Source organism: Galeopterus variegatus, unplaced genomic scaffold (assembly GCF_000696425.1).
Source record: "Galeopterus variegatus unplaced genomic scaffold, G_variegatus-3.0.2 Scaffold911, whole genome shotgun sequence".
Lineage (NCBI taxonomy): Eukaryota > Metazoa > Chordata > Mammalia > Dermoptera > Cynocephalidae > Galeopterus > Galeopterus variegatus.
The window spans coordinates 124,603-148,690 of record NW_007727022.1 but is presented as its reverse complement, the minus strand read 5'-3'; the positions used below and the strand labels follow the sequence as shown (position 1 = coordinate 148,690).

At 40.9% G+C, this 24,088-nt stretch overlaps 1 protein-coding gene across 4 annotated transcripts in view; it reads right to left on the bottom strand.

The window, feature by feature from the left end:
* The window catches only part of MEIS1 (Meis homeobox 1), a 130,111-nt gene that overhangs the window by 103,309 nt on the left and 2,714 nt on the right, over positions 1-24,088 (bottom strand). The window contains exons 1-6 of one of the 4 annotated variants that reach the window (XM_008573366.1): positions 23,797-24,043; positions 21,593-21,819; positions 19,593-19,734; positions 18,990-19,040; positions 18,137-18,187; positions 16,545-16,691 (exon numbers count right to left, since the gene is read on the bottom strand). In XM_008573366.1, coding sequence (XP_008571588.1) covers positions 16,545-16,691; positions 18,137-18,187; positions 18,990-19,040; positions 19,593-19,734; positions 21,593-21,819; positions 23,797-23,808 — 630 coding nt within the window. In that variant the 5' untranslated portion in view covers positions 23,809-24,043. Of the gene's footprint in view, positions 1-16,544; positions 16,692-18,136; positions 18,188-18,989; positions 19,041-19,592; positions 19,735-21,592; positions 21,820-23,796; positions 24,044-24,088 lie in introns of those variants that run through there. The other 3 variants (XM_008573363.1, XM_008573364.1, XM_008573365.1) reach the window with 3 other exon arrangements.

Below are 24,088 nucleotides of genomic sequence, written 5' to 3'. Positions count from 1 at the left end.
CAAAAAAAAAAAAAAAAAAAAAAAAGAAAAGAAAATGTTTGTTCAAAGAATGAACTGCCACCTACTGCCTAGAGAATACAAACTGAGGTCCTTAGACTAGTATCCACTGCTCTCCTTGTTTCTTGTGCTCCAGCAACACCCAACTGCGTGTGATTTCTGGCAGATATTCCGCTGCTTATTACTCCAGGCCCATGTGCATCCTTTCCCTCTGCCTAGAATGCCCTGCTCTGCCCTGTCTGACCCCACCCCCTGATTACCTCCTTCTTGCTATTTAAAACACAGTCTACATATCACCGCCCCCAGAAAGCCTTCCCTGATACACACACACTGTCCCCAGGATGAATGAGGCTCAGTTCCCCTGAGCACTCAGACCACCTCGTTCAGACTTCTGAACATTTCACCATCTCATAGCTTTGTGGTGACCTGTTGTGCCTGTCTACAACTTTACACTATGAGTGTTTTGAAGTCCTAGACTACCTTATTCATCCTTCTGTCCTCCATCCGAGGAAAATGTCTGTCCTATGGTAGATACAAATAGGTTTTTAAATAAATGAATGAATAACTTAAGTAATTTATAGGGAATCTCAGTGTTAAATTGTCACCTAATACTGTGATCTCCTATATTAAACATCACGAAACATCTGAAAACGAATTTATACAACTTAAAAACACTTCACATACTTGTGTTCACACAAACATACACCACTATAAAAATATATTATACTTAGTTGCAGCATAGCACAATCAAAAGAAAGATAATTTGAAGCTAGACAGATCCCTGTTTGAAACCCGGTTGTGCCACTTACATGGTCTTGGAACAAGTCACAACCTCTTTAAACCTTAATGTCCTAATCTATAAATGGAAATAAAAAGTACTCCCTGTAGGTATAACATATGTAAATTGCCAAGCATGCAGCAAGCACCCAATAAATGGCAGCTACTGTAGTTCTTAATGCAACAGCATAGGTTGGCCTGGTCAACCCTGGAATATCTACATACAGGTGTATTCAGTATATAGACCTTCTGGAAATAATAGTTAACCTGAGCTGTCTTCACACACGGCTTAGGATGCCTTGGGCTATCTCCCAGCTGCTGTGTGCTCAGGGAATGCAAACTGATCTTATTTTCACCTTGGAATAACATGATTTAACAGGTAGTTTGCTCCTCCCCACCCCATCAAGTTTAATTTAATACCTAATATTTATAAATCACTTTACAGTATACAAAGTACTTTGACACATCTTCTTAGTCAGTCATTCATCACATCAACATGATGCCAGAATCATTTTTTCTAAGCCAAAAATAAGTAGGTTTTTTTCTTTCTTTTTTCTCAAAACTTCTACTTTATTGGTCCTATTCAAAAAGGTGGATAATTGAGAGCCTGGTTGTCTTGACTCTGAAGATGTCAGCTAGCAGCTATGGAGAAACTGATGAAATAATCACAGTGTTCAAAATTTGAAGTCAGTCTGCACCTATCAGAAGGTAGCTTTCTCTTTGGGGAGATGCATTTACTCTCTCAAATCACCAGGGTCTCTTTAGTAAATGATCTCTAGTGGCCTAATAGAACTGGCTTATCTCTGAAAGTGAACAATTCGGTCCCTTCAGATCATGAGCCACCAGTCCACATAGGGAATGAGCCAACGCGCATGACGCTCATGTATACACATGCCCTCATATTCCCATCTCTGCCCATGTCCGTACACACCTGCACACAAGCATTTCTGCACTTAGGCATTACTGCATTTGTCCATGCAGCATAGGGCATGGGATTGCTGAATGTCACACCCCATACAGCCCGGGGGGCCATATCTAACTAGCCCCCACCCCTTGACTTTTCACTCTGTCTAAACAGTGTCGCTCAAGATCCTTAAAGGCACATAACTTCAGCAGATAGGATTCCTTATACACCCCTCAATCAATGATATCCATCAAGGGAAGGGACCAGAGAGACTCATGCGCAGAGAAATGAGGAGGAAAGAAGGGGTCCAGGTCCTGCTGTGAGAATTGTATTCATATTTACCTGCATGTACTTGAAGCTGGGGAGTGGGGGGTGCTGATTTCTCTCATGTATGAGTGTTTAAAGTCTGATATGCTGAAACTCCTACTGAAATTCTTGGGGGCTCCCATTTGCATCTGCTTGATATCCAAAACATACCATACAATCATTCAATGTACTCAACCACCATGTATAGAGCATCTGCAATTTGCTAAAGCCCTGGATAAGGCCTCCTCCTCTCAAAACATATTCCCTTGAAGCTATATCTACTTAACTTCAAATTCAGGTAATTCGTGCAGGGGAAGTAAAATTTTTTATATGGATTTTTTAAAACTCCGTGGAAATTATTAAGTAAAATTTAACCACAACATGTTCAAGCAGTATATTTTGTTTTGTCTTGGTTATTTATTTATTTTTTTAACAGAGTAAAACTGCTCTCTTACCTTTTAAGCTCTTAGATATTTTTAAATGCCAGAAGTGTTTACAAATTAATACTTCAGTGTGCATGCATGCTGTGGATTCAGTGACATTAACACCTTTTGGGGAATGGTCTGGATGTGAAAACGTTGTCTTAGAGAAACCATTTCTAAGTCCACACACTGTCCCACTAAAAGGAGACAAAGCACAGAGAGGAACAGAGACTGTAGGTGCCTGAGGCCTGAGGCAGTCCCTGATGGGGGCCCACACTCACCTCCCACAGAGAAGCCAAGTATTCAAAGGCTACTTCCTTCGCACGCTCCATCCCACTTCTCCTCAGCCCTCCTCCTTTCCCCATTTCCTTTCCTGCCCCTCCCCCACCCCCTCACCTTTGCCAAGTCTGCAGGCCTGCCAGGGCTCTTGTTGAGCCCCTTTTTAATGCTGCGATAAAATGTGCTTATTACTCCACTTAATAGAAGCCCGAGGGGTAATTTTGGTGACTCAGGGCAGATGGTAAATTAGTGGTAAGACAATGGAAATCCAGCATCCCCTCTCAGAATCTGTGGCTCTCACCAGACAGAACACTTCCTCTTCTCACAGCTCCAGGCCTGCCACATTTGCCATTGTGGAACTGTCATCTAGAAACACATCTCAATGATTATCCAGACATCTCTTAGGTATGGCGCTTGCTATGCTGTTACTGGCCAGCAACTTTTACACACAGCAGAAGTGCATCTAACTCAGCATCAAATGAGGTAGATTTCTAAAACCTTCATGGCTAAGCAGCTCTGGTGTGTTGCCTTCTCTCTATCTATTATATATGTATATGTGTGTGTGTGTGTGTGTGTGTGTGTGTGTGTGTATATATATGATAGATAGTATTATAGCAGTGGTAGGTCATTTGTGGAAGCAGAGACAGCATCTGTTAAATTGAGTTGTATGTATATATGATAAATAGTATTATAGCAGTGGTAGGTCATTTGTGGAAGCAGAGACAGCATCTGTTAAATTGAGTTCTATATTTCCCAGTTCTCACATACCACAAATAAAACTTAAAAAATGATAATTTTTCAAACACCGAATCCTCTATCTCTGTGTAATGAGGCATGCAGAGAGGAGGAAAAGAATTTTTGTGCTTTTTTACCTTTGGTGAAAATTCTCCAGGGAGTAATTTCATCTTTAAATGAAAAGTTTTCTATCAAGTGATTGTACAAGCTCCAGGAATCGCTGAAGCCTGGGTTCAGACACAGAGGGATGTACATATGCACACGTGCATACACACTCACGCACACACAGCAACGTACACGCACCATGTGCATGAGGCATAAAGCAAACGAATGTGGGGAAAATGAATTTAAGTGTATTTGATTACATTGTAATGAAATTCAAAGCAGCTTTGCTGTCAGGTTAGATTTTTTAAATCTACTAGTCCTTGAATATTTTGCCCACTGTCCTGCAAATATCCATGGTCCATTCTCCTCTCAATACTCAGGAGCTGGCTGCTGTGGCAGGCGGGGAGGGCAGTGACCTTCGGAAGTTCAGACTTAGCAACATGGGACACTTTCCCAATGCTGCTTTAAGCCCTACTTTCCCACAGCCTGGTATCTTTTAGGTCTCAATGCTGACATTCTTGGGACTTTATAAATCAGCATAGTTGAATTAATTCATCCAAGAAATTAAAAGTGAATCTACAATGCTAAGCAAAAGACTGCAGGTATAAAACAACACCAGGAAAAGGCTTTCCTGATAAAAATCTACATAGCACTGACACCTTTTGCCCAATTTCTCTACTTTGAGAATCAGTGCTAACACCATCCCATGGTGACCTCACTGCAGTCTAAGAAAACAATATAGACTTCTACATGGGGTACATTCAGACACATTACAAGGAAAAAGAATAATGACAACCATAGGGCAATTGACAATGAGTTTTACCAAAATATCAAAACCAGCAAGTAATAAAGTGTAGATGAGGAATTTAGAAGTTATTCAAGTGCACAGAATGTTCAAATTCTCCCAAGCAGTTTTTTGTGGAGAAAAATCTCATGAAGAGAACAGAAGGTAAAGCCTCATTATGCTAAGAATCTTAGTAAAAGTATTTACTTATGTGGGAATAATCTTTCCTTTTCCTATGTCATTGTATTATGGCTGGCATACCATTAATAAAAATAAACTCCTGTATTTAATGATTTTAATGACACTATGTGGTTTTACTCCTGAAATCATACCTATGAACTGTAGTATATAGAATTAAATGTTTGACAGAAAAAAAAAAAATCCTAATCCAACTGGCACCACTATATTTTCAAATATTTATACCTACATATTTCAAATCATACTCTTCATTTATCTACTGAGAACTTTCAGCTGAATTTTAGGTTATTTTCTATTATTTCTATTTAGCACTCAGTGAAGGATCAGCAAATTACATGCCAGTATACCTGGTGTTATAAATTCCCTTTTATAAGATCGTTTGCTTTCCAATGTTTTATATTACATCTGTAACTTAGCATCAGTGCTTCTTGTTCTGCAAACAAATTAAGATAAAATAAACTCAAAAGTGTCTTATATAAAACAACTTCAAACCACAAACTTTCTAGGCAAGCATCCTAGCAAAAAGAACATTCAATAATGCAGAAAACATTGTGTCCTGAGTACAAGCAGATAATAAGACTCTGTAAGCAATGAGATCTCAGCATGAAGCATTTGCACTCAGAAATGTGGGGAAAAGTACTTAGCACAAGGTGCATATGCAAATGTTATTTGAAGTTTACCCTAAGAGCAAATATGCTGTGATTCACTGTACTATCTCAGCAAGATATCTGAGGGTACAGTCTCCTTTTATACTATGAGGAAATCAGAATAATTATGACCTCTCATAATAAAGGTTAAAATGGTATTTTTCTTAAGCTCAATGATTATAAAATGTCTGTAAAACAACAGTAACCAATGTCTGTCATCCACTACCCAATCTTTCCTCTCCAAATCCAATTTACGTTGTTGAAGGCTGGGCAGAATACAAATGAGAAAATAAAGTATTATTTAAAATAGTGCTTGTGGGGGGTTCACTATTCAAAATGTTTTACATGTATTCTTATTTAGGTCTTACAGTAACTCAATGAAGTGGGTGCTATTATTGTCTCCACTTTGCAGATTATGAAACTGAGGCTTATCAAGTTGAAGTGATTTGCCTTCTCACAGCAAACTTTATATTCAAAGGTGAGAACTCTAAATTGTATATGTGTTATTAGACCACTGAGGGCCTAAAAGAATGTGTAACTAAAAGTTACAATCAGCATACCTAATTGTTTTTCTCAAATGTTTCTGAAGTTTTCTCTTTTCTACTTCTAAACTCTCAAGCCAGAAAATCCAGTTTTGGTGTAAGAAGGAAAAAAAAAAATTCAGCTAAGATGTAGTCTTGTTTTATTCTACTACCTTATAGCCCTATAGTTTGAATAAAAGAATTATGGAAACTTACATTCACGATTGATTTCCACTGATAATTACCAATAGGATATTTTCTAATTGCTGTGGTTTTTATTTATTTTTTTATTTTTTAGAACTACTTCTGGCTTTTTATATTTTCAATCCAACTTTATTTTTAAAGTATCTGTCATTCCTCAAGGATTTTGGAATCTTTACTCTCTCTGACAGTGTTGAATTTAAAGGTGGAAAGAAGATTACTCCCCTTCCTTCGTTATTCACCTTGTGCACAATCATCAGAGAGATCTGTCTCAAAGCATCTTGAAATTTAATTTGAGTTTCTGGCTCGTAGAATGGCCAAATTCTCTATATTTCAAGATGCTTAATGGAGAGATGAACTAAAACAACTCTGAGTTCCAGAAGTAAGACACTGAGTTGCACTGTGCACTTTTAAAGGAATTACAGTTAATCAGAATGCCGTTCATCAGCTATACCCAAGGCTATCATTCTAGAGGCCATTCTTACTATTTTAACAGTTACAGAGAATTTGGGGTATTCGAAGAATACTACAAGTGAAGAAAAGTCCCATGATTGATTTGTCAATGTTTTTTTCTCCCCTTTCTCTATTGGCATGTTCTTTACATGCCCTCAATAAATATTAAACACTCCAACAACTCACTATTAGGATGGCAAGCTAACCTTTAAAATGTCGCAACAGCAGAGCGAAGAACAATGCACCTAATTGAAATGGCGGGGTAATCTGGAAAATAAAATTGAGTTGCTGCAAATTCCAAATTCCAGAATAAAAATGTTTATATTCACTCAAATGCAGATTGTTACCGGATTTGAATAATTATTAGAGTAAAAAATTTTTGAACACCAACAATACACTTGATATGCCCAGAACAAGCACAACAGTCTACATGTCTCTCTTATTTTGTGCAAGGAGGTACAGGACAAAATGAGTCTGATATTTTTCTTGGTAATTTTGTTATCAAACACAGCTTATAAAATCCTAAAATACAGTGAAAAGACAGACCAAGCTACCAAATACACAGCTGATATATTTCTCAGAAAATTTTTGAACATATTAGGGATAGAGAAAGCATGCTGAAAGGAAGGGGTTAAATGATTTTGTTGCTCAATATCTTTCTTTTTCTCAAACATAATAATTTATCATCAAGATCAATTTGAAATGTAAAATTCCTAATTCTCTTTGTTAGAATCTGGAGCCAAGAAAACTATGACAATTAAAATGAAAACAGCAAAAGGCACTTGCGTCTGGAGCTAAGAAATATAATACATAATGACTCTATAAGAGATGATATTTATCTGTACACTGAGGGTAATCCTTGTTATCTACTTAGGACTATACCACTTTTGGCAGAGATGCTACCCCTATCTCACAAAGATAAATTTCATATGCTCTATAGATTTACAGCATAATTCCCATAAATAATGTATATCATAGAATGTAAATAAATAATACATTTATCTGAACTGTTCATGAGTGAAGGGCAGAGTGGCTACTCATGAGATTAAGTCTCCTATGAATGAACAATTTCAAATCAAAGTAGTGTTCAATGGAAAGTTATCGCAAAATTTTTTACAGTAAAATGTTCTTAAAGGAAGGTTTTAAAACAATTCTGGATTTGGTGGGAACTTACAAGTAGATGTTCCAACTAGCCCAAAATGCCCAATTTAATTCTACTACTAAAGTTTCTGTTCTGACTCTTCCATCATAGCTAACAGCATGTTATATATTTGCCACCGTTTTTAATTCTCTCTCTATTGCTGGTTTTTATGATTAGTGAAGTAACTAGATTTAAAATGTCACGTATGAGTTCTTGTTCCATGAAATAGAGTATTTTTCTTCAGTAAGAATAACTTTAACATTGCACTAAATAGAAAGGATGGCTACATATTTAAAAAATCCAAAAAGAGCCCACCTGCCGTAGTTAGTTTGCTATGACCTTATATTGTAAAAATTGCTAGTTCCCCTCTCCAAAGTATCTCCCTTTTCAAGTCCTGTAGAAAAACAACTCACTTCATGTAAATAGTGTAAGTGCCTTTAGAAACTCAGACACTGTTCACCAGTTAGTTTGAAATTGTTTTCAAATCATTAAGGAATAATCTCTGAATAACAGAAAACACTATAGGTCACAGTTAATTATAGCTTGTCTATCAAATTAAATTAACGTTCAAGAACACATCCAAACAGTTATGGAGACATTAAGAGGAGTTCTATTGTCAAAGAAATTCTTATCCATTCAGCTTTTAATATTTTTAAAAGAAGAGAAATAAGCCTTTTACAAGTTGAAATGGAATAAGAAAACGTTGGGTTTACATCAAATCTCTCCCTTCATTGTCCTTTTGATGGCTGTGTCAATTTCATTACAAACTTCATTTTGCAGAGTTTCACGATAGTCATAAACACCCTTCACTTTAAAGAGTTTCTGTGGGACATAATGTGAATGCAAATTTAGAATAAAATGCAAATCATGGAGGTCTGGGACCATATATGGACTATCAGTTAAGAATACAGTCACTGAAAACAAACATTTAGGCCTTAAGAGGAAGAACACAAAAGGACTGATATGAATCTTAATATCAAGTGTTCACAGCTCTAGGGAACACAAATAAGAATGACAGTTTTCAGTTTTTCACCTAATCATCAAGTACAGATTAGGAATATTTGATGACTTTGGGCTCTATTCATTCCTATTTTAAAGCGAATAACTTTTTTAAAATCTTCTCAGGAAAATAAACCCACATATGGGTAATAACCCACAAGATACTCCAATAGGGAAATGAGAGCTAGCAAACTAGTTCAAGTTTAAATATCAGGCATAGAAGGTTTTCAAACAGTGGAAAAGAAGTGATCAGAAAAAGAAAGAACTACAGTTCTGTCTTGCTACATAATAATCAACAACCCAGATATTTACAGCTAATGAATAATAAACATGCTACCATGTCATAAAGTATAAGGAAAAATCTATTGAAATGGAAATTCATGAGCAAAACCAATTATTTTAAGTTAGCGTAAGTTGTCAGGTACTGACGTTAGAATGTTGTCATATATTAGTATGAGAATAATTCTAATATCACTGAGAATGCTAGCTATTGATTTATGACTATCTTCTAAGTGAGTCAGAATAATGTATGTTTAAACCCATTGTAACATTTAAGACTTTGTATTATATCAAAATAAAAACAGTAGCACAACTATAAGATTTTGCTTAAACTTGTTAAACTTACAAAAGGTTGCGGTCATTTTTAAAGTATTACTTAGAAAACTTATTACTAGTAACAGCATTTCCAGTAACATTTAAGACTTTGTATTATATCAAAATAAAAACAGTAGCACAACTATAAGATTTTGCTTAAACTTGTTAAACTTATAAAAGGTTGCGGTCATTTTTAAAGTATTACTTAGAAAACTTATTACTAGTAACAGCATTTCCTTTCTGTGGCTGAATATAATTTCATTTAAGTTTTTTAAAGAACCATAACATTTCACTCTCAAGGTTCTTTATCTCATGAGTATAAATCCTGTTAATTGTAAATAAAGTCATAAAGTGTCAAGGGAAGAATTAATTGTAGAAATGTATTTTTGAGAATTGTAAATAATGTAAAATTTAATTTTACAACTTATTTATCCTCCATTAGTTTCTGCCATATGCAATGGCACATGTGTTATGGAAAAGTCATAACATTGTTCTTTCATATCTTAAAAAGAGTAAATGATTTAGTTCTGGCTATAATTTGTAATTGACTGTATATGCTCATGACACCAATAAACAACAGATGTATTATTCAATAAATGTCAAAATAAGCCTTTTTTCATCATAGAATAAACTCTTTATGCTATGTTATAGTAAATTTTTAAAATTCTGAACCAAGAAGTCAAGAAATATAAAATAATTTCAAAAGATTTGTGCTCTTGTATTTTCCTTTAACAAGAACATATTTTCTAGATTATGGAACACTATTTGGCAAAAGAGTGTTCAGAGAGAATCTAGTAAAGTATTGCCAATTGCTTTAATTCTGTGCACTTGAATGCATTAAGTTGATTGAAATTGGATTCTAGTAACAAATATTTAAATGAATATATTCTCCCTTATTTCACACAGTATCCTTTATACCATTTATTAAAATGTCAAATTTATAAGTGTGAGAAATCCAGCAATTGCCCAATGTAGGTATAATTCCTAGAGAGGTTGTTTAAGACTCCAAAAAGCTTTCCCAAATTCCTACAATCCTGAAATCATGGCATGTTAAACTAAGGCAGTAAAGATGTTCTTTTATCTTTTACACAACATAGACATACTCATGTGCTTGAATTTTTAAAAATGGGTCAAATACATGTAAGTTTCATTAATAAATGTTGAGAATAGTAAAATATCCAAACTTTTACTGAATCCCAAAAGTCAAATTTTGGAATTATTATTAAAACTTAAATTGGGAGACAGTATTTTAAGTGTTTTAAACCCTAACTTATTAAACAGGTATTATAGCCTCATGTTTCCTGCTGAGTAAGCACAGCAAACTGAACATGATTTATAGCAGCATTGTTTTACTTGGGATTTTGAAAACCTGAAAGTCTAACATCTGCACAACTGTCAGATAAACTGTGTCACATGTTTTCTATTTTTATTTCCTTATTTGTAAAAAAATACCTTTTTCGTAATTCTGATTTAGCTTTTAAATATTATTTTTTTGCACTCAGGATAAATGGCAAACTTTTTTTGCTTCAATTATAACATAAATTCAAGTACTACTTTGATACAAATATGACAGATACCATAATCCAAAAAGGCCATGTAAAATGCTATACTTGCAAACATTTAAGACTGTGTAACAAAAAATGACTGCGAATGGTATCAGTTTACTATGCTTCAACTATTTCCCTGACAGTGTAGTCAAATAATATTGAATTATAGACCTTCTTACAGGAAATCTTATTTCATGTTCATTTTTTGATCATTTCCCTGCTGGTCCCTATAAGAATTTGGCTGTATGCCTCCTTTACTTTAAAACTTTCTATATACATACTTGGGTTGTATTTGATGATTAAATGATCATTTATTAAAACTTTAGCATTTCACATTTGTTTGACATATTCATGTTTCATAAGAAAACATTGTTGTTGCAGTGGAAAGCATAACATGACCAATATGAAAATACTTCATTTGAATTCATGTTGACAGTATTTTCATTTATGGCAAATGTCTTAATGTAACTTGTTATGTATTCTTCACAGTTTCTTCAACTCCACCTGAGCAGGAAGGTAAACTAGTTTTACAATAGTTGGCCCTATGGTAATTCTTTAGCCTATCTGCTTGGCCTTTATAAAATAAGTTTTTACTTTGTTTTTTAAGAGTATGGAGTTTTACTGCATAATTTTCCTTCTATTACCCAGCAACAGCTGTGTTTTAAATCTTTTGAACTATGACAAACATTTTAAAATTTAAACATATGAATGTTTGAAAACATAATGATTTAAAAGTTGTTTATTTTTAAAGTTGGGTAATTATAGCATATTTCAGTTACTTTCTTGAGTGCAGGGCCCACATCTTAATCCCTTTTTAATTTTTCCTCCTCCTGTTCTTTTTCTACGATTTAAGCATCTCCATGTTTTCTAATACAAGTCTCTAAGTTAGGACCAATAGCTACAGTACAAACAACTACTCTATGTATTTCTGAATGGTGAGCAATGGAGTCATTCTGGTGGGAGAGGAATTGCTATTTGAGTGACCTATTGCCACAAAGCTAGTTAAATCACTGAACAATAGTTACTGCTATGGGGCTTTACTTTGTACAAGGTAGCATTAGTATCATTGCTTTCCATTAACCACGGAACTTGCACTGGGGACTTCCACTGAAAGAGGGAGAGAGAGAGAAGAGCTATGAAAAGGGAACAATTTTTGTAGTATTAGCATTTGGATCTCAAGACATTTAACAGCATAATTGCTCTCAACCTATCTTTATATGTCCCGTACTTCTTCGTATTGTTATAAAATGTTTTATAAGTACCTCTTTTAAGAATCAATACATCCCTACTCTGAAATTCACACATAAATACTCACTAAAAGTCAGTGAGAAAGTAACAATAAAAACACACCTGGTAAACAACTAACTTTTAATTCAAAGGATACTAAGAACTAAAAGGCTTAGTATGAACATCCCAATTAGCTAGTGTAGTGACAAGAAGTCAACACCTTATTATTTAGTCATTAAAGAGAATCTTGCCATCATTTCCCTTCCACATATTTCAAAAAAGGAATTAAGAATACACCACATGATCTACCACCACCACAACAAGTAAGGTTAGATGATGCTAAGACTCCTTCACTTGCAAAGCCTGTGAGAGGTTCCAGGATCAACGCATTAAGTGGGACCCTATGAAGTATTTACAACTTAAATAAAATGTATCCAAATGTAAGCATTTAGAAACAAACTACCTGACAAGGGGACCATTTTCCTGCCTCCCGCTGTTTATGTCGTTTTGTTATCAGATGAAAAATGAATCCCGGACATTTCTAGTATCAGTAACTATCGGCTGGCCCCATCTATGTGTTTCTAAAGCAGCAGATTCAATCCGTGAAGGACATTAAGTTATTCCTTGCCCTCCCAGACCCTTTTCTTACCATAAAATCTCCTCCAAAGGGAAAGCTTAAATCTCCCTCGGAAGAATCCCCACCCCACTTTGAAAGAAGGTGGCGTTTCCAAGTGAAGTCCTACTTCAGTTTTAAGAATTTTAACCCAAACTATGGTTTAGAAACAACATTCCGAACTTTTGAAATAAAACAATCGCCACCAGAGTTCTAAGGGCTACTTGGGAACCAAAGCACATTGGCCCTGGTCTGCCCCAGATCCCCAGGCCTGCGTCCTTGCCTTTTCCAGCCTGGGCTGCCGGGCCCCAGCGGACGCCCCCCACCCCACTTTACCCCTACCCTGGGAGCCCGCAAGCACTTGGCATTTAACCTGCCTGGTGAGCGTGGCTTTCTGGTTCCATCTCTTCCAGCCACATTACTTCTCCCCAGACATCAGAGACAAATCTGGATTAACACGCGACAGGACGCCCTGTGCAGCCCTGGCGCAGGAGCTGTTAAATGCAGATTCAGACGAGGACCCCCCGGAGAGCTGCTGTTGAATAAAAACTGTAATCCAAAGGGACCATTTCTCTGCTTCCCGCTGCTTGTGGAGGGACCAGGGCCGCCGCTGGTGACCCAGCACAGGCCCAGCTAATCTCAGCTAGCTACTAGCAGGCGCGGCCACTCCAGGAGGTGGCCTTGGGGGTCTTTGCTCTTCTCTCCACTCTCTCCCTACCCATTCTTGGAGTGGAGAATGCTTAGGTTCAAGGAGTAGCGAGCAAAAGACAACCCTGGGAAGGAAGGCGACATCTTCCTTTAGGAGGGCGACCTAAAATCTGCTATCGTCTGGGTGGCCAGGCTCTTTCCCGCCTAACCCCTCTCAGCACCTCCAATGACACTATGGGCCTCCCAAACACGCTACCCGCCTACCCTCAGGCCCGCATCCTTTCTCGCTGCCAACCAGGTCCAACTCCCCTCTCGACGCCTTGCACCATGGTCGCTAGCTCCGTCCGCTCCGGGGCTGCAGCCCGACCCTAACCCCACGCCAAGGCCGGAAAGCGGTCTCTCCTCCGCATTCTTTGCTGTCCCAGCCCGCATTCTTTGCGTCGCGAGCCTCAGTGCCCAGCCCGGAGCGCGGCGGTCGGGAGAGGGCGCCCAGGAGGCCCAGGCCGGCCAGAGGTGGCTGTCCTGCCATGGGACCTCCAGGAGGCCTCCAAGACCGAGTGTGTGTGTGGGGGGGGGGGCAACTGCGAGGGAAAGGGGAGGACGAGATAACAGTTTCTACTAGAGTCTTAATCTGATGAGAGAGAGAGAGAAAGAAAGAAAGAAAAGCCAACAACACTGTGAGTACAAGGCCAAGTGGATTTCGCCTGTTTAGCCCGCAGGGAAACCGGCTGCTATCAAAGTCGTCGATCCCAGGTCCCTGCGCGGGTGGCAGCCTTCGCGCCCTCCGAGGAAAAAAAGTAAAATAAAATAAACCTTGCCGCCAGCAGGCTCTAGAGACAGAGGGGTTAATGAGCTAACGAGGCCCAGCGCTCGAACCACACCTGAAGCGTCCAGTCCCAGCGCGCAACCCCTCTGCCAAGGCTCAAACTGGCTGGGCCGCATTCGCAGACAGGTGGAGAGGCCATCTTTTCGGGCCCGGTCCCCAGGGCGCCGCACCAGGGTTTCCGCGCCCCCGGGGACAGGCCAGCAGGCTCCATTCGGGAGAACTGGAGCCCACGGTGTGGCCGTGATGCCTGGTCCTTCGCTCCGCGTCTCCTTAGGGCCGGGGAGCCCACCCGCGTCCGAGCCACAGAACCGCGTGCGCCCCGCGCTCTGCGCTCGCCTGCCCAATCCAGACCCAGGCACACTCTCTCCTAGCTCCCGAGAGCCAGGCAGTTAGAAAGAACAAACTTGGGTTTGCTGCCCTCCGACCAACTGAGACTGGCGAGCCCGGGGGGTCACACCGAGCCCACGCACACAGGTCACGAGCTCAGCCAAAGCTGCGAAGCCTACTCTCAAACGGCGGGGACCGGATGTAGGATTCTTATTTTATAGGTGGGAAAGAAGAATAAAATTCGAAGTTTTACCCAATACAGTTGCACGTCAATCTGTGCATATCTCAAATTAAAGTCATTGGGTAACAAAAGTTTACGGACGGCGTAAGGGGAGAACTCAATGATGTTACATCAATTTTGCACCCCTCCCCCCCAAAGCCCCCCATAACTTTGGTCTTTTATATTTGACTTTAATAAAATAATGATTCCTTGAGAAAATGGAGTATAAATCTTCATTTTGGAGGCAATTAAGGTGTTGATTTCATTCATGCCCCTAAGCGATTCTTGTAATTTGCTCAAATAGCTTTATGTACCCGGCACTCCGAAGCTTTTTGAATCCCATTTTCTAGGTAGGCTTGTTGGATTACAATTTTTATTCAACAGCAGCTATACGAGTGTTCCTCTGCATTTAACAGCCCGCGGGGCCAGGGCCGAGAGCTGCCTGGAGTTTTCCCACCTCTGCCCGGCCGCGCCAGGATTGCGCACGCTGCGGGTTCTGTGCACTTGTCTACACTGCCGAAAGTTTCCAACTGGCCAAACAATAGTGAGGACTCGGCGCACCGGCACTTTTAAAGCCTCTGCTCTGCCTGAGTCGCACTCCTCATGGGCAAAGGAGAAATTCAGCCTGTGTCGCGGAGTTACCCAGAGAAATTCAAGCTGGGAATTTATTTTAAGAGGATGATGTTGAGAGAAGAAAATCTCAATATGACACCAAGAACGAGGTGTCGGGCACTCCGGCAAGGGACTATACAACACAGACGCTAGCCAACAGTGATCATGGCAGAGCTTGCAAAAGAAAAGTCCGTAGGAGTAGCTGGCCTTTGGCTTAACAAAGGCGGGCTGATCTCTTTCCCCAAGACGAAACTCACGTACCAAGTCAGAGAAACAACTCTGGGCCTTCACTTATATATGGGGGGTGGGGGTGGGGGGAGACCGGCTATTCAGATCTGTAGACGCATTGCAACAATTCGCGGCACAGCTGTCCTGGGCCCTGTTTCATCTCACTCACTCCTCACGTTTTCACTTTCATTGCATTTTTGCAACTCCTTTGGACCAAGCCAATGACGCAACAACAGGAGACAGAGAGAGAGAAAGAGGCGAGAATGAGAGAGGGGAGAGAGAGAGAGAGAGAGAGAGAGAGAGAGAGAGATGGTGTAGGGGTGAGAGAGAGAAATCCTCCCAGCAACTCCAAATAAAAGTCGTCCACACTTAGTAACGCAGCGGAATAAGGCCCTGGTGGGAGGACGGGAGAGCAGGGGGCAACAAGCAGAGGCCCGCAGTTGAGAGCAAAGGCCGCATCAGGTCCCCCACCCTCCACACTGTGGGAGCCGCGGGGGTACCCGTGACGCTGACACTTCCAAAAACTGCCAACCCAGAGGGCCCAGAGCACGTACCAGCTGCAGATTGCGCGAAAAGGAGGAGGAGAAAAGTCCATATTTATCTGTTTTTATAACCTCGGCCTGGTCTTATTTTTTCTATTAAGTACAATAAAATGGGCGAGCTTGCAGCCAACACCGCACAAAGCGATGTTCAGTGAGGTCTAGAAGCGTTCGGCCGAGGAAAACTGACAAGACAGGCTAATGAACCGTATAGACAGGGAGAAAATAGCCAGCATTTGCTAGATTTCAAACCCTCACTGTCTCTCTTAGACCACCTATCTTGGATTTACTCCTAATAAAATAAGAAATAAGCAGACCCTACACTTTTCTTTTCTTCCGAATAGAAGGGGGAAAAAATGATCCCGAACAAAGCCCTACAATCAGAGGCGGTCACTGGCAGTTAACACTCCCATTATTATAGAGGGTAAATAAAATAAAGACAAAAATTAAAAGCGACAAGAAACAGGTCAAGTTTGCAAGCAAAGCTTTTACAAGCTCATCTCTCCAGGTCGAATCCCAGAGCCAGCCTTAATGAAGCAATAATAGCCACATTATTCAAAAATTTTCATTTTGATGGAAATGTATCTAAAAGAGACTTAATCATATGCAAATAATAAAAGGAGGTGGTAGTGACCCAGCAAGCAATATGCATACAGATTTTTTTCCAGGGATGTTGAAATTGAAAAGCACATACCTGGTCAGTTAGATTTGCTGATCTTGTTATATCTTCACTGTCTGATTTTGATCCTCCTTCTCTATCGTCTATCACCAAATCGATAGGCATTTTCCCTTTCAAACAGCTAATATACCGATGGCAGAAATTGTCACATAATTCGTGTACCTACATTATGACAGAAATAAAAAAATGGAAATATAATCAGAAGTGCATAAATGACATTGACAAGTGCAATCCACCCCCCTTGTGAGATCTAAACTTCCAAATAGGGGAAACACAGGGCAATTGTCCTCCAGAGACCTCTAGACGCATCCAGAATTAGGAATAACTTTCTTTTCTTACAAAATAGAGATATCCCAGAAAATTGACAGTGACAAGATGATTCACAGGCTACAACATATTCAACACCCGTGTTAAATTCATCTGCTCCTGGGGCTGTGGCCATTAGAGAAGTGACCTGTGTGGGTGACATTTAAGGTAAACTAATTTCATCCAGTTACTTTATCATAAATCCCTCTCCAACACATCTAAGAAAAAAAAAGTGAATATTTTATATATATGCTTATATATAAAATGTACACATATGTATAAACATATACATATATAGTCTCCAAAGGACCTGTACTATGGTGGCATAGCCTGATAACCCAAGTCCCTGTAACATTTGTAATTAGGGTTTTTATCCCTAATGAGCATATTTTAGGATCCTTCCTTTAAAAAAAAAGAAAAAAGAAATCAAGTTGCCGGTACTCATGACGTGAAAAAACCTACAACCACAATAACTTCTCAAGTTGATTTTGTTTTTTATAAAAGGGAGAAGAATGCTTCGAAATATTTAGGTGTAAGCGGAGAGGTCTCTTACAGGCCCCAGGCATCACTGTCATGCAAAAATTCACAGGAAACCCCAGTGTGCTTGCAATTTAATGTTAGTTTGAATTACAATGCATTAAGTTTTTATTGCTGAGATTTATAGAACAGCTAGCAAAATCATGTTATCCCACACCCTTTCTTGAGTGTGAAGGTGGGGTGTGTGCAGGATTCTCAGACTCAAGAAATTGACACAACTATCAACTCTGCTTTGTCTCTGCAAAACGTTTAATGTGCCTCCCCCACCACCTCCTCCAGACTCCTTGTCCGCTCCTACTCCTCCCCCTCTGCCTCTCCTCTGTGTCTGACCTGCCGTTGCTCTCAGACAGTCTTCCAGAAACTCACTAAAACTAAACAAAACTTTTCTCACCCTCAGAGGTAGCAAAGAAGAGGAGGAAGAGGAAGACAAGAGACCACAGAGGTATTAACCTGTGAAGCAAATTCACAACAGCATTCTAAACATCAACTGGGATGCACAGAATTGCAACTATTTACACAAAGCCAGCAAGGTATTAAGAATGAACACAAGGCTAGGGCGTTTGTGATCCCGGTTTTAGTGGCTGAAATTGTAATTAAACTGCGAAGAGAAATGGACGCTAAGATTGGCCTTGACACTAATTACCAGCAAGAAAGACATTTATGCAAATGTCTCAGAAGCCTGAACTTCAGCCATTCTGAACCCTCCCCCCCTGTGTGTTTGGGGGTGAGGGAAAAGAAAAAGGAAAAGAGGCTAGAGAAATTACCTTCTCTAATTCCAACAGATGAAACCTTAATACTTGTATGGCTTGAATCATCTGCAAAGATATAAAAAGAATGAGCACCCCATTCCTGGTTTGCAGAAAATTGGCTGTCACAGCTCTAGATCTCCAGCCCACCCCCTCCCCCCCAGTAAATAGAGTTATTTTGATTTATGGCAATAACACTAAAACTTAATAGCAGCGACTGGGTACCATCTAGAGGTTTATATTTCTTAAGGAGAAAAAATAGCTAAAACAACAACAAAGCATCTAAGTGGGGATCATAAACACTCTCCTCCCCCATGGCTCTCCCCTTTCTCAGTCCCACTGGCTTCACCCCACCCCCCAAAGGGCCACAGCACTGGAAGGGATGTTTCCTTGAAAGAAGTGGATGGAAAACATTCCAAATAGCCTCCAAATTGTGGCTTTTCACATTGCAAACTTCCCGCTGCCTTCCGCACACCTTTCAGGCAAACTGGTTGTTTGGGGGCTCTTGCCCGGTCGCTGCCCTCGTGACGAGACTCTGAGGGCTGGGAAGTCCGCAAAGTTTAAGCACACACGCTGACAGGCCCGGAGATAAATCCCCGCGCTGATTAGCGCTGCGCGGCCCGGCTGTCATAAAAAACAAAAGCTCGCGTTCCCCCGCGCCGGCTCGGCCGGCCCCTCTGGAGATAAATTCATTTCCCCGGGATCTTGTCCCGGACCACTTGTCCGTGGACGGAAACACTCGCAGCAGACTTGCAGCCACGGGAAGACTGGTCTAGAAACCTCAGTGCTGGTCAAGCAAAGCTGAGGGTACTGGGGGGCTGGGGGGGGGGTGAGGGAGATGGGGGAAGGGACGTAAAGGATCCGCTCTTACCAAGTTATCCAGTTCTGGATTAGAAGAAAATAGAGGTTTTTCTGCGCGAATCTAAATACAAGTGAGAAAGAGAGGGGAGAGGGAGGGGGGAAAAGAGAAAGAAAAATTTGAAATCTGGTCGCTTTCCTAGTTTCTGCCCTGATTACACTGTCGGGGGTAGGATGTAACCTCCGGGAGGGACTCCGTGACACCGAGTTCATCCTGCTCAGGAACACTTCAATGTGCATCAAATAAGCCGAAAACAAGCCCAGAGCTCAGACTGACTTCTGCTAGCAACTACGCTTCTCGGGGACGCTGCTCAGCTCGTCAAGTCCAAAGCAGCTACAACGCGTGGCGTTCCTGACTTTTTTTTTTTCTTTCTTTTTTTGATAGAGTGAGCTTTCTGCGTTAGCTTAGGGAGGGTGAGTGGGTATGAATGTGGGTGACTTTAAATTATCCGCAAACAGGCAGTCATATAGGAGGAAAATCTCAGGGTGGATGTAACAGGCATGGCTTAGGGTGGACTATTTGCTGGCTACTTCTGAAAATGTCCTGGATGTGTGTGTTGGGGAGGGGGGGGGTCTTTTTTGTTTCTTTTACTTTTTTAACATTCATTTTGCTGACCTGTTTGGCGAACACGGCTATATCTTCATTGAATGACTCTGACGAGCAGACGTCCCCGCCCGCCACCCCCGGCTCGCGGGGGGTACAAGTAGCTAATTCACATTTCTCAAAAATCAGTGCTAAGAGAGGGAAGAGGGGGTGTCTGCAAGAAAATACAACAGTCACAAACAACACAATGGTTAGTCCCGAGTCAGTAAAAAAGGCGCCCAAGAAAAACAGCCGAAGGAGCTCGAAGCAGAGACCCCCTCCCTGATTTTGTCACCTACGTTTTTCCTTTTCCTCCCCCCCGTCCAGGTGACTGCTCACCTCCCCTTCCTCCTAGGGCCCTGAAGTCCGAGGCCCTGAGCCATGGACCGTATCTGAGGATCGGTTCAGCCTATCGGGCCGGAGAAACTGGCAACATTTGCTACAAATAAAACCCAAGCAGTCCCAGCAGCCATTTTGAATTAAGTTTCCCACCCGACAAGCCTTCGTCCCTTCGCTGCACACCCAGGACCTGGTGGAGGAGAAAGGCTCTGCGCGTAGGGGTCGGGAAAGCTGGTTCATGTAGGTTCCTCCAAGGCGGCCGCGCGAAGCCCAAGGCTTGGGGGATCTCGGTGGCAGGCGCTGAGCTAACTTGGGGAAAGCACCTCTATGGCCGAGGGACCGACTGTCACCAGGCTGCACCTACCGATCCCGACCCCACGGCCTCGGAGAGCAGAGAGGCTCCTCATGGGCTCCCTGCATACTCCCCTCCCTTCGCAGATGGCCTTCACTGACCCCCAAGGAAAGTTCCTTCAAATGTTCCTGCGGTAAAGCCTTTCGTTTCGTCTCTGCGGAGTGACCAAGCAGCTAGTATTGCGAGGGGCCTAGATGTCGCTTGTCTCAGCCCATTAGAGAGAGGGAGAGAGAGAGAGAGAGAGAAAAGCCTCTTCTAATGCCCAAGGAGGTGTCTCAAGTCTTTTATTAGCTCTCACAGCCCAGCTGGGAATTTAACAGTTTGGGGTCCTTTTCAAAGCTTCCCCAAATGCTCTGACTTGGAGTCCAGACCATTTGCAGTTAACGCTGCAGAGAGAACGCTGGGATTTAAACAAGCCCATCCCACAAGGGACCACAAAATAAAGCAGAAAGATATTCTTTTTCAGCCGGGGAGTGTCAGGGTTGCCTGATTTTTAAAAAAGAAATAAATAGAAACAAAAGTTGCTGCAAAGTTAAAAAAAAAAAAAAAAGGTCCCCAAATCCGTCAGTACACAGTAGAAACAAGTGACTTTCAAAGGATTTTCCTAGTCCAGGGTCTGCTCTAATGGCCGAGGAGAACACGGAGTAAACCGCTGCCGGAAAACAAACTCTGGCCGGAGAGCACCCCGCATTTACTTTATAATCCTGCAGGTTTCGCCTTTGACTGCAAAGTGCTAAAACATCTAGAAGTTTCTTAACGTCTGTAAGAATTCAGACAGAGCCCCTCTCCCTGACTTCAGTGGTCAAAATCCCTAAATGCAAAACATGTTCCCCTTAGCCTGACCTGCAACTATCCTCCCTTGATTTTATTGTGCAGTGGCAGAGCCAGCATACGGCTGCTGAGTAAACTTAGCAAGTCAGAACAATCAGTGGCTTAAAAGATTTCCCCTTAAACTAAAAAGTTTCGTTCCAACACAAAGGCGCCTACATTTAGAAACCCCTAACGCTCTCCGGGCGAAGTGGAGCGAGAGAGGACTCCAACTCCGCTGAGCGGGAGTCTGAGGAGGTAAGAGGGACCTTTAAGCAACTTCTCCCGCACTGAGACCCCTTTGCAGGCACCGCCGCGGTAGAGCGGGGCGCTGGGCAGGAACGGAATGTGCATGGAGATGGGGGGTGTCGAGGATAGCAGGCCGCCTTCCCAAATTCTCCATGCAATGCGAATGAAAAGTCACCAAAAATGTACCTCCATTCCAGAGAGCTCTGACTTTCCTCTTACCATGGGCACAGGGAAACAGGGGAAGCATCGCGTCTCAACTACTTAACCTGCAGCCCATTGTACCTACCCATAAATGGCATCTTTATCTCTCTTTAAAGCGTCATTGACTGAGGAGCCCATGCTGGGGGCCATGGCGTTGGTGTGAGCTGTGTGCGGGTACTGATGCGAGTGCAGAGGAGGCCCGTGGTTCAGGTGGTGGACCGGCTGCATGGACCGGGCTGCATGTGGGTCCCCATACATCGTGGAGGGGATGCCTACTCCATCCATGCCCCCGTAATGGGGTAGATCGTCGTACTGCGTGACAAACAGGAGAGAAAGAAGGTTCAGAAGGCCAGGCCGGCTAATGGGGAAACGGCAGGGCACCGAGCTTACATAAGGTCAGACCAGCTGGATCCTTCAAACCCGGAATTCGGTGGCCTTCCATCTCTAAAGCTGAGATTTCTTATTTCGAAAATAATTTTTAAAGTAAAAATTCTGGGATTCTCAGGAAGAATCGTCTGGGATGAATGGTCTTGCCCTGACTTGTGTCCCTACCAAGTAGTTCAGAAAATTCAGGATCCTTTGGCAAGGAAGGAAGGAAGGAAAAAAGAAGGAAAGAAAGGGAAGCATTCTCCTGGAGGGCAGAAGGTACAACGTACATGTCTCTGGAGGAGGAAATTCAAAATCACAATAATAAAACGTGCCAGGACAGTGCAGCAAACCCGCCTAGTTTCACAGCCCCTTCACACCAGGGGGAATAAAAAAAAAAAAAAAAAAAAAAAGTTAGGACGGGAACAGCTACGCCAAGCACGTGAATTCAGACAGGCTTCTCATTTTATTTCCCTGCCAGCATAAGGTTAGGCAGTCCTCCTGCAAGACACTGCATTTCCTTTGCTTTCCAAGACAGATTCTGATAAATTTTACAAAACTAACTGACCCCCTTATGAGCAAAACTCAAGGAATGGTAGCTTCTCCTGTACATTAGAGCTGAACTTAGAATTGGGCAATTTCCCCCCAAAGTTAAAGAAAATCTATGGTTGAAGCAGTTAATATGCTATTTAAAAAAAAAAAAAACCCACAAAAAAACTCTTATGAACTTTCTCCCCAGACTAGAATTATCTATGGTTGAAGCAGTTAATATCCTATTTAAAAAAAAAAAAAACCCACAAAAAAACTCTTATGAACTTTCTCCCCAGACTAGAATTCAATGAGGCAAATGTTACTCATCAGGTTTAAAACAAATTAAGAGCAAATGCACATATAGCCCCCCATCTTCTTCTTCTAGAAAAACTACTTTCAGATTATCATTATTTTTTGTGTGAAATTTAGCTATTTATGTTTTTCTAATTGCTTCATCCAGGCAAGTTCTTTTCCCAAGATTTGGAGGCGCCAAGAGTGAAATGATTTTCAAAGAAAAGAGGAATTGTCACTTTCATCTCCTTAAAGCCAGAGGTGTGAAAAGAGTTTAGATGAACGCTGACATTTGCCTGAACCAAAGGAGTAAAGAAAAATGTGTCAGCCTAGTAACTTTCTTTTGCAAACAGGGCTTTGAGGGCCAGGACACAAATTATGCAAGGAAGGCTTTTTGTAGACCCCTTTCTTTTAAGAAACTACCTCAGATGGGTTGTCATTGTCTCACTTTACTCTCACTAAATTTCCATTCAAATAGAAATATTGGGGAAATTAGTATTGCATTTTTAAAGTCAGTAGCTGTGTGCTTAGTATCCAATTAGTACAGGGCTTATCTAAAAAAACTCGCAAAGTATTACTTTGCATAAAAATTCATGCAAATTAAATTACTTTTAAAAGATGAATGTTTTCTGATCACAAAACCCGCTGAACTATGACAAAGTTATTTGCCTTAAAAAGCTAGACACTTATAATGATATTAAAGATAAGCGTAATCATAACACATCAGAAGTTTCAGCTTTTATTTTAGTTTAAACAGAGCTTTAAACTTCTGATTCCTGAACACTCAAATTAGGTATCTAATTAGCATTAGGTATCTAGCATTAAAAAAACAAACAAACAGATAACTACTCAAGCTTGTATTTTTATTTATGTAGCTGCTGATTAGGAAGCTATAGAAAACTTGATTACTTGAATTAACAACTATGAGTAGCATACATAAGTCCACAAATGCATTGAATAAATCCTCTTGCTCTAGGCCACGGCTTTAGGAGCCTCATTCAAAAAGAGAGAGAGAAATAAGGAAACTTTTTAGCAGTGTCTTTTAGCCACGTTTCAATTTAATCTCATATTTGAGTTCCACAATTGTTTTTTAATACGTACCCTTTGCGCCATCGGCCTCTTTGGCTCCCTTCCTACTTCAACTTCTAATATATCCTCTTTAAGGCCAGTGTGAAAAGAAACAAATATGCAAACTCCCCCAGGAAAAAAAAAAAAAAAAGCACGACGAAAAATCCCTTAACGTCTCCAGCAACGTGAGCTACTGATCCCAGATCTTCGGTCTATGGGACCTGAAGCAAAGCGCCCGAGTCACTGAGCATAAAAGCGCTCCGTTTCCAAGACAGCAGCGAGGGCAAAAAGAAAAAAAAAAAAAAAAAAAAAGAAAAAAAAAAAA